This window comes from Fistularia commersonii, chromosome 23, assembly GCF_037954325.1.
Source record: "Fistularia commersonii isolate RoL2024-O1a breed Wild chromosome 23, RoL_Fcom_v1.0, whole genome shotgun sequence".
In the NCBI taxonomy this organism is placed as follows: Eukaryota; Metazoa; Chordata; class Actinopteri; order Syngnathiformes; family Fistulariidae; genus Fistularia; species Fistularia commersonii.
This window is the reverse complement of record NC_141306.1, coordinates 9,848,891-9,858,401: the sequence shown is the minus strand read 5'-3', so window position 1 is coordinate 9,858,401 and position 9,511 is coordinate 9,848,891. Positions and strand designations below refer to the sequence as shown.

The following is a 9,511-nucleotide window of genomic DNA, read 5'->3' as shown; positions in this document are numbered from 1 at the left end:
TAAAGCGGTAGCTTGTTAGAATCACCCATAACTTTGAACAAATTGGACAGAGTAAGCTTTACTGTTTTCTAATTGCAGCCCAAAATGGAATTTAATGCCAAACCATACCTTCAAAAAATGTATCTAATGTTGACTCTTACTTCACTTCAGTGCTTTGTCTCTACCTCCACCACGGTCCAGTCTCCGACAGGTGAGCTGCCCTGGCTGTCCGGGGAGTAGCTGCTGACGGATGTGACCGTGGCCGCGGGAGGGCTGAACTGGGGCAGCAGGTGCGGCCACATGCTGCTTTCCAGTTGGTTTAGTGTGCCTCCTGGCCCCACGGGGAGGAGGAGGAGAGGTGGGCAGCCTCCATCGCTTGACAGCATCAGAGTCTGGTTGATGAGCTGCTGAACCATGTCCACCTTCCTGTTCCATTCCAGATCCTGGGGAGGAACCGGACGCATGTGCCTCTGGAAATGCGGCATTACGCTCTGGGTGGACGGTAGCCTCCTCCTGAGTGCCTGCCTGTTCTTGTTGTGCTCTTCGCTGGCCTCATCCTCCTCCTCCTCGCTAGTTTCCATGGCTTCATAGATGGTGCATAGCCCTGAGGAGGGCGAGACCATGACTCCGGTGGGGCTCCTTCTCAGCTGCTGCTGTTGTTGCATGTGCTTCTGGTGCATGCGGTACTGCTGCTCCAGCTCCAGTTGCCACTGCAGAACCTGCCTGCGGTGGCGGTGCTCCTGCTGTTGCTGTTGTAGCTGCAGTTGGAGGAGCTCCCTCCTCTGCTTCTCCAACTGTTTCTGCTGCTCCAGTCGCAGATGCTCCTCTTCCAGCCACTGCCTCTTCTGCCTCTCCTGTTCTTGACGGTGCTGCATCTCTCTCAGCTTCTCCTGGTGCTGCACCAGTTTCCTCAACTGTTCTCCACCCATGTGACTGTCCGCGTTGGACTCCATCAACGGCGGAACAATTTGGGCAAAATGCGCTGCAACGGCAGGATCAATGGGCCTCCTGTTGCCAGGGACCAAAGCCAAGTAGTGGCCATTGGCTATAGGAACGGCGGTGGTGTCATTTCGGTCGCAGTCGACTTCCCGACTGTGCATTTGCTGCTCGTAAGCTTCATCCATTTCATTTCTCTCCTCATCTCCTGCGAGACAGTCAGGATCACTTGAGGCCTCCGTCAGTGACGCATGCATCGAAAAGAATGGGTGGCACAAAAACGGGGGCCAGGCAGACAAGGGTTCAAGGAGTTTTACAAGAGGAATATGTAAATCAAAAGGAAAGGCTCGGACAGAAAAGTGACGTCCAAGGACCAGGAACAATGTGCACCTTCTCTACCGTTCGGATGATTATAACCAAATTAAAAGGCAGTACTTTGACTTACTTGAATGTATTCTTAAGACCTTTGAAAAACATTGGAGATAAGTCCGAATTAAACACAGATCTCGTGTTTCATCGTCCTGGAAACCTGAAACCTGATGTTACATTTTGTAATGAAGGCAATGGGTAACGGTGTGGGATGTGCATGTTGAAGGATTTCTTTGATATCAAAAATGGGATTTTACCAGACATGGCTCATCATCCGGTGATGATCCAGGTTTTGGTTCCCCAAACAACAAGTCAGCTGAAAGAGCTGGACTCAAAACTATTCCCCATCAGACGGGGAAGCAAACTGTTACTTATTCTTTGCATGTGGCATGTGTTTTTCCGCGTGTAAGCATTACGTAATAACATCGACGCCCAGAGAGGGCTCAAGAAGATGTTCTTTTGTTTCTCCTCATATCTCACCGCCTTAAGTTTGACACGACCGCATCAACATTTCCAGGCAGTGAAGGGAAACGCAGTATTTCCATTTTCTCATTCTTGCTAGGAGTCATGCGGGACAGAAGTCATATACTGTATAGACAACACACAAATATTAAAAGAGATGGACGACAGTGGGAAAACTGAAGAGCTGACAAAAACTTCACTGTGACCACATTACACTTATTTATGGGATCAGAGTAGTTTCTTGCAGCTGAGGGAGTTACTTCTTGTCATGCCTGATCGCCATTCTGTGAAATATCGCTGAATATAATCTATCTACCGCATGATTGTGTATTTCAAGAGGAAGATCATCCAAAAAAATAAAAAATAAAACGAGCATAGCTCATGTATTCACTGTTAGCAGATTAAGGAAAATGCTGCAGCTTCACACTAAAGACAGGTTTCACGTCCAGAAGGCATGTGGGATGTTCGTGAGGTTCGCACATGGTCGTAGTGTTTCCAACCCAAGGCTTTGGATTTGGAGGATTTGGAAAGGTCTGAGGGGAAAAGGTACGAAGTGAGGTAGGGAGCAGGTTCGGTCTTCTACATTGGGATGCACTGGTGGGAACGTGTGTGAGAAGCGATCCAGCACTTCTGTGTGTGAGATTATGCAGGCAAATCTGTGAAACTCTGAACCGGATTTAAGGTTCTGCATAAAAGCCACACAGAAGAAAACAGACGTGTATTCTGATATCTTTTAAAGGTGCACTGTGGAGTTACAGACCACAGAACGTATTATTTTCTGCTTCGCCTTATCAGACAAGTAGATAGCAGACCCAAGAAGATGGTACTATGATTTTTTTTTTTTTACTTTAAAAACAGGGAAGTGTTGTTTTTAAAAAGTGGATTCTCAGAAAATTTTAGGCACAAATAAGACTACCGTTCCCTTATGTGCATTTTGTGTTCTCCGGTTCATGAGTTTTCCATGTCAATGCAAAGAAGCAAGGAGTGGTTCGTGCAAACGTTCGAGTGGAATTGGGATCTGGTGCATGTAAGCAAATGAGCACCTACCAGAACATGTACCCCAAATTCCCAAATAGCCAGTTGTCAAATATGGAATAACGCCATGGATTGCTTGGTTTGCTCCGGCATAGGACATACTGTACAGCCATCCATAAATAAAAATCAAACAATAAGGACCAAACACGATGGGCTGCTAAACAGGCCCGAATTTTTCTTTCCATTGATAAAATGAATCTCCACAGGGCACCTTTAAGTGGGCGCCACCCGCTAAACTGGTCAGCGAGTGTTGAATCCGAGAGATATATAAAGGCTTGTAGGCATGCTGGAGGGAAGGGCACTGGAACACCATCGGAATCACCTCTTCGTCGAAACAAAGCTGCCATTTTTGGTTACAACATCTTACAATGTTGCAGCGCTCTTTGTTTGAAAGTTATTCCAATGGTGAAGAACAGGACACCCCACGGGAAACTCCACTGCATAGACGTACAAATACACGGTGAACCAAACAAGAGGGCAGGAACAGTTCATGCTTGCTGGATCAATCGGAAAAATAAGAAACAGGAACATAATGCCTTGTAATGATGTTTTAATGGAATTTTGAAAGATAGCCTGGTGCGAACCATTCATTTATGAACATGTGTAGACTAGAATTCTTTCAAAGTTTTCTGGTAGTACAACTTTTTTTTTTTGTTTTTTTTTTGTTTTTTTTTGTTTTGTTATGCATGCAATATACTGCTGAAATAGTAAACCGAACACCCACTATGAGTGTAAAGCTCAACTGTGATAGCGATGTATGACAATGCAAGGTCTCATCACAAATAATAGGCTAGTTGTTAGTCTCTTCTGCAACGAAAATGGTCAGCTAACTGAGGCTGGAAGCTTATCTCAAAACCACATACCTGAAACACCTACTGTACGTGACTGCACGTTATATATCGCAACAACCTATGCAAAGAGCGTTGAACCTCTTGAAGCACACATTTAAAAAACTTCACCTTCACCAACTGCAATCTAAGTCTCCGATACCTACCTCGACACATCTTTTAGAGCCTACGTCATGATCACGTCGCCGCATTAGCTGGAGGCAAACTAAATGAAATAGCTGATCCACAGAAAGAAAAACAACCATATAATTTTAGGCTACATAACCTCTAATAAGTTGTCATGTTGTCATTTCTAGTGCCAGAATTGGAGAACGTAATGGCTCTACCCTGATATTTTATTGCGTGCTAGCAAGACCACGACTAGTGCAGTTAAACACAATAAGATAAAAGGATCTGACAGAGGGGAGTTCAGTTATTTGGGCGGCCGTGGATAAGTTGGAAGAGCGGGCGTCCCTCCAATCAGAAAGTTGGCGGTTCGATTCCCGGCATTTCCTGTAAACCTAAGTTGAGCAAATGAATGCTATCGCGTGTAAAGTGCTCTGAAACCGCAAGGTGTTGAAAGCACTCTAGAAGTTGAGACCTTTCAGGAATTGTTAATCCATTTTAACGCCTGATACTGTCTTTCCGATGAGACGTTGGTTATGCAAGTGCGGTCCATCGCCATCGGTGCTGTTTATACCGTTTAAAAAAGCCGACGTTGCACTCAAGATGGTTTGGGCCTTTTGTCTTTTCAAGTGCTAATGTGATGATAATTGTAATCCATCCCCAATTTCTCTCTTTCTCCGTCCAGCCGTGTAAAGGTCTGGACACTACATGGTAGTTAAATCTTTTCGGGTCATTCCTGTTGAGTGAGTGAGGGAGCGCGTGAGTGCGTGAGTGCGTGCGGGTCAGCCGATAGGTTTTGTCGGGTTGTTGAAAACTTTTCACATGTAACGCTTTTGGTCCAGGAGAGCGAGTGAATTTACATGTACGGATTCTTCAGGCCATAGTTCAAATCCGCTGCTAGACAGTTTTGCCTCCAGCTATGCCATGGCAACACACTAAAAAAAAGTCATGATCTTTACAAAACAAAAAGGATTTCTATACCTAGCTTTATTTTGACAGCTAAAAACTCTCGAAATAAGAACAAAAACCTTGAACAAGTAACATGTGGCTATTGCTAAGGTGCTGTTGAACATGAAGCGTGTGTACACAAGGTAGGGAGGACCAGGTCTCAAACAGAAAAACAAACAGAAAATAAAACAGATAACCAAATACAAACCAAAAATCATTGACATTTGATTGGTAAAAACAGTAGGATAAATACACAATGAATCCATTTCATTCCATCTGTGATATTTTTTTTTCATTTTTGTTTTTTTTTGTTTTTGTTCATTCTTTCAGTTTAAAATCTCAGTCACATTGTGTCAATCAGTCAACACCCCACCTGGGGCTACACCTAAGCTGCAGTGTTACTTAAAAAGAACATTCTACTAGAAAAATGGTAGTAGCTATTATAGAAAGGAGTTTAAGCCGTACACTCAAAACCATGACCTTAACAGTATGAAAGAGGAAGGCTTCATTTAAAAATTGCTAGTCATTTTTTTTTTTCCATCTCCGTTGTTGATTTTTAAAAATCTTTTTTTTTTTTCCCCTACAATCTTGCTTCCTTTTTTTCTTCCTTCTAAGCCAACTAACCCAGCTGGAGATAAAACAAACAGTAGGTAAAGGGGAAGGGTTGCAGGGAAAAGGTGCATTCTGGGGGTAATAGGATGGACTTATACATTACCTTCCAGAAAACTATCAGTCTTATCACTTGTGGTAGAGTAGTAGGGCGGCTGGCTGTCACTGCTGTCTCCAGATTCCGGGGGCCCAAGGTGGAGACAAGCCTGCATCGGATCGACTTCCTCCAGGTGGTCGAAGTCAGTCTTTCCTCCAAACATGTAGTGGTGGTCGTCTAGACTGGGTTGTTTGTCTCCCTGGAACCCCAATGGCATCAGGTCGACTGGTCTACCGAGCAGGTCCTCTGCGTGGGCTGCTGCAGAGGCAGACGGCAGGGTGAGCTCTTTGATGAGCGAGGGGTCCTTGGCCTCGTCGGGCAGATGCTCCTCGTTCTCGAGGGAGAAGATCCCTGGACTCTTTCCACAGCTCTCGGCCATAGAGGGCGCGTTGGAGTTGGACGTCGTGCAATCAAAGCCGTATGACGCCACGGAGTTGGCGGACTGAGGGGTGGCCCCGCCTCCATCCTCTTCCCCTTCTCTGGCATGAGCGTCTCCCGCCTCCTCGTCCTCATCGAGCGCCGGCAAGTTGCACGTGGAAGGATTCGATTCAAATCCAGTACTTTCGTCGATCATCATTGGCGCATCGGGGTCATTTATCTGCATCTCACCTTCCGTGTCACTGGCCTCGTCACCAGATGTGGAAGGCGAGGATGGGGCGGATGCCGGAGCAGTCGGGGGACCTGTTCCCAAGACCTCATCGGCGGGGAGTGTCTCAGCCTCCTCCTCTTCCCCGTCGCCTTTCTCCAAGTGTATACCCAAGTCCTGCTCCATGTCAGGGTGGACCGAAGCCGGCACCGGAGTTTGCTGTTTGTCGGAACGAGATTCCACTCCGGAGCTGCTGTCGTAGTCACGGAGCTCCTCCGGTGTGCTTGTCTCGCTGCTGCTGGGCGCGACCAGAGCCGTGCCACTCAGAGTGCTGGACTGCGACATGGCCACTGCTTCCGGAGCGAGTGGACCCTGGGTCTCCTCGGGGGCTGAGGTCTTCGGCTCGTACATGGACTGTTGCTCTGACTGAGGAACCAAAGGAGGGGTGATGCTGTCCACAAGAGCCTGCGCAGGAGACTGGGTGGGGGTTTCAGACTCAGCGGCGCCATGGTCGGAGATGGGGCTGGAGGAGGAGAGGGAGGGCAGTGAGGCCGGCTCAGCCCAGGTCTGGGTAAAGGGGTTGGTTTCGCCCCAGGACGAGGCGGGAGGGACATATGGTCGCGGGCCGGCATGGCAGAGGTTGTCTAAACGCTCCTCGTCATTAAAGTCATCCTCGTCGACATTTCCGCAGCTCTCTGTTACTCCTTCGCTGTGCATTTCTACGTCTTCATCCTCGTCCTCCTGTTGTTCCCGATGTTGAGACACATAGTGCAGGTCCTCGGCTTTCTCTGAGCTCAAGTCCATTTCGTCCACCCGATCGTCCTCTTCGTCGTCGTCTTCGTCTTCCTCGTTGGCCAACGTTTCAACGTTCGGAGAGCCGATCAGATTCCCGTCTCCCTCGGAGCCACGGAGGCTCGAGTCGATCAGCGCGTCGGAGCTCTGGGTTCCTTCTAGTATCGCGGTGTGCTGGGTGCTGCTGACATCAGACACCCCCTGCTGCCGGCTGCTGGTGCAGCTACTCATGTCTTCCGAGTCCATCCCAGACAACAGGTCGTCACCATGCCAGCCGGCAGACCCACTGAAACCTGAGGACCGGATGGGGAACTCCTCAGAGGGCTGCGATGTGCTCATGTCAGTGACCACCGATGAAGGCTGATGGCCTTGTCTCCTCTGCTCTTCGTCTTCGTCTTCATCTTCCTCATCATCGTCCTCATTGATTTCCTCATCGGCTTTTTCCACGGCCACCTCCTTTTCATGAGGGGAGCGCAGGTCCTCGGGGATGAAATAATCCATGGGCGAGGCACTCAACTGCGGCTCCGCCATCATCTTGAAGGCCTCCGGGCCCGGAGTGGCAGAAGCAGACAGAAACAGATTTTCATCCTCCGCCCTTTTGTATGGTGTCGCATTCAGATTGTCACTCTCTTTCTCCTCTTCTGTCTGAAAGTTAGTCATGCTGACTGGACTCTGGGAGGCAATGTCAGAGGGCTCCAGGGGCTCGTGACTATCCCAGGGGTCAGGCCCAGCGTGCATGTCCAGCAGAGAGGACACATCCTGCGGTTGTCTGGCAGGAGAAACGGGGCCGGTTGGTGAACACGGGGGAGACATGACGGTCGTTCCCAGGGATGGAACGGCGTTGCCGACTGACTCCTCCATCTTGTAAAGTTGCGGCTCTGCTGACAGCTGGAGAAGGCATGCGGGTTCTTGAACTGGCGAGGCCTTCAAGTCCGGCTGTGACGACAGCGGTGGCTGTTGTTCAGAGGGAAGATTGGGAGATATAACGCAAATAGGCTCTGGAGATGGTTCTCGCAGGGGTTCTGAAATTGGTTGGTAGCATGGTTCGGATGAAGTCTCAGGCATTCTTTTTTCTACTTCTGCCACAGTTGGTTCAGTCGGAGTGGACATCAATTCTGCTTGATCTGCAGCAATTGGCTCCGCAATTACTGCGGCGGGTGTTTCTGACTCATCTGACAGAACTATGGTGGACGCTGCTGCAGCGATAGCCGCAGCGGCAGCTACGACGGCGGCGGTTTCTTTTACAGGTTCCGCAGTGGTGGTAGATTTGGGAGCTCTTATCGGACCAGTTGGGGTGCTGCTGCCCACAGTCTTCTTCGGTCCTGAAGTCTTTGCTGCAGTTTTGGAGCCGGGTGTCTTTGAAACATCCTTGGATGGAGTTGGTTTGCTCTCGGGTGCTTTGGAGCGGCTGGGTGTCTTTGCGTCAGCAGCCTTACTTGGTGCAGGCTTTTTGACATTGGCATCTGATTTTGATGTTGATTTTGGTGTTTCGGGTTTCGAAGGCTTCGTGGTAGAGGAAGGCCGGGTGAGGGGAGACTCTGTGGGTTTTTTCGCCGCTGGCGTGGATGGTTTGGTTGCATCTAGGTAAGAAAACAAACGATACAATGTAATGATAAAGTATGGGCCACCGCATCAAAATTACGAAAACAGTCATATCTTAACTCTTCAGCTTCCTGCACCCGTTGTGTTTTGCATCATAACTTGGCGTTTTTATCAACTTATAATATGAAAAATGGGAGTTCATGATGAGTTCAACTAGAAAAAAAGGGGTTGGTTTTCAATCTAATTAACTAGGTTTCGTTCAAAACAACGAAACCCTTGAATATGCTTGCTCATGCATCCTACTGACCTATTTTAATTTACCTAAAGAGGAATATTGACGACCAAAGAATTCTTTTTCTTCCTGTCCTTCAGTTCAGTCTACAATCTTTACCATACCTATAATATGTGCCATGATTTAAAACACAAAACCAACTTTGTGATAATTTTTGTATGCACACTGATGACCTCACATGTCATCGACTCAATCCATCAAAGTTTCTACTCTTATTCTTATTCTAAATTAAGATCTTTGAATCACATTAAACACTTTTTTTTTTTGCATTTCCTCTGCCTATGGTGACTTTCAGACGCACTTCTGCCTACGTGTTTCAAAGTACATGGTTTTAACAACAGAAAATGATAATATTTTGGAACGATTCTAACTTGTCTTTCAAAAACATCCTCGGACGGCGACCGATGATGTGTTTGTTGCACCTGAGTGTGGCTTCTGACACGGACGACACAGCACATTTTTAGACATGAGTCAGAGTATCTGGAACGTCTCTGCAACTGTTGTTCTCAACTTGTTCAACAGCTCTTTTTAAGGTCTTCCACATGAGTACACCTTATGACCAATATTGTTTTATGGTTTTTGTACCTGCTTGCCAAAGGAAAAACAGTCCTGAGGCATAAAACACGGACCAACCCACTAAGTAAATCTACTGATCTGAGATTTTTGATTGACTGCCTAAATGTTTGATATAAAAAAAAAAAAAACAAGAAAGTGATACAAGTTGCAAGGAGAACATAGCAGAACACGTCATGATAGCTGCTGATATCCTGTCACAGTAAGCTGAGCTTAAGACTTCGATGTTTGGTTAGACAGGAACTCGGTTTTCAGTATCACACAATAAAAGTTTTTATTGTATTGCATGTGGCCAAATTAATTCTTTTTTCAATTTCCTTCTGAGTTATTAAAGTTCT

General features: G+C 47.2%; 1 protein-coding gene across 1 annotated transcript in view; it reads right to left on the bottom strand.

Annotated features, from left to right (window-relative positions):
• The window catches only part of LOC147221013 (uncharacterized), a 32,147-nt gene continuing 22,636 nt past the window's right edge, over nucleotides 1-9,511 (bottom strand). Inside the window, exons 5-6 of the mRNA XM_086170217.1 lie at nucleotides 5,398-8,346; nucleotides 1-1,123 (exon numbers count right to left, since the gene is read on the bottom strand). Of these exons, the coding sequence (XP_086026343.1) occupies nucleotides 147-1,123; nucleotides 5,398-8,346 (3,926 nt within the window). The 3' untranslated portion in view covers nucleotides 1-146. The remainder of the gene's footprint in view (nucleotides 1,124-5,397; nucleotides 8,347-9,511) is intronic.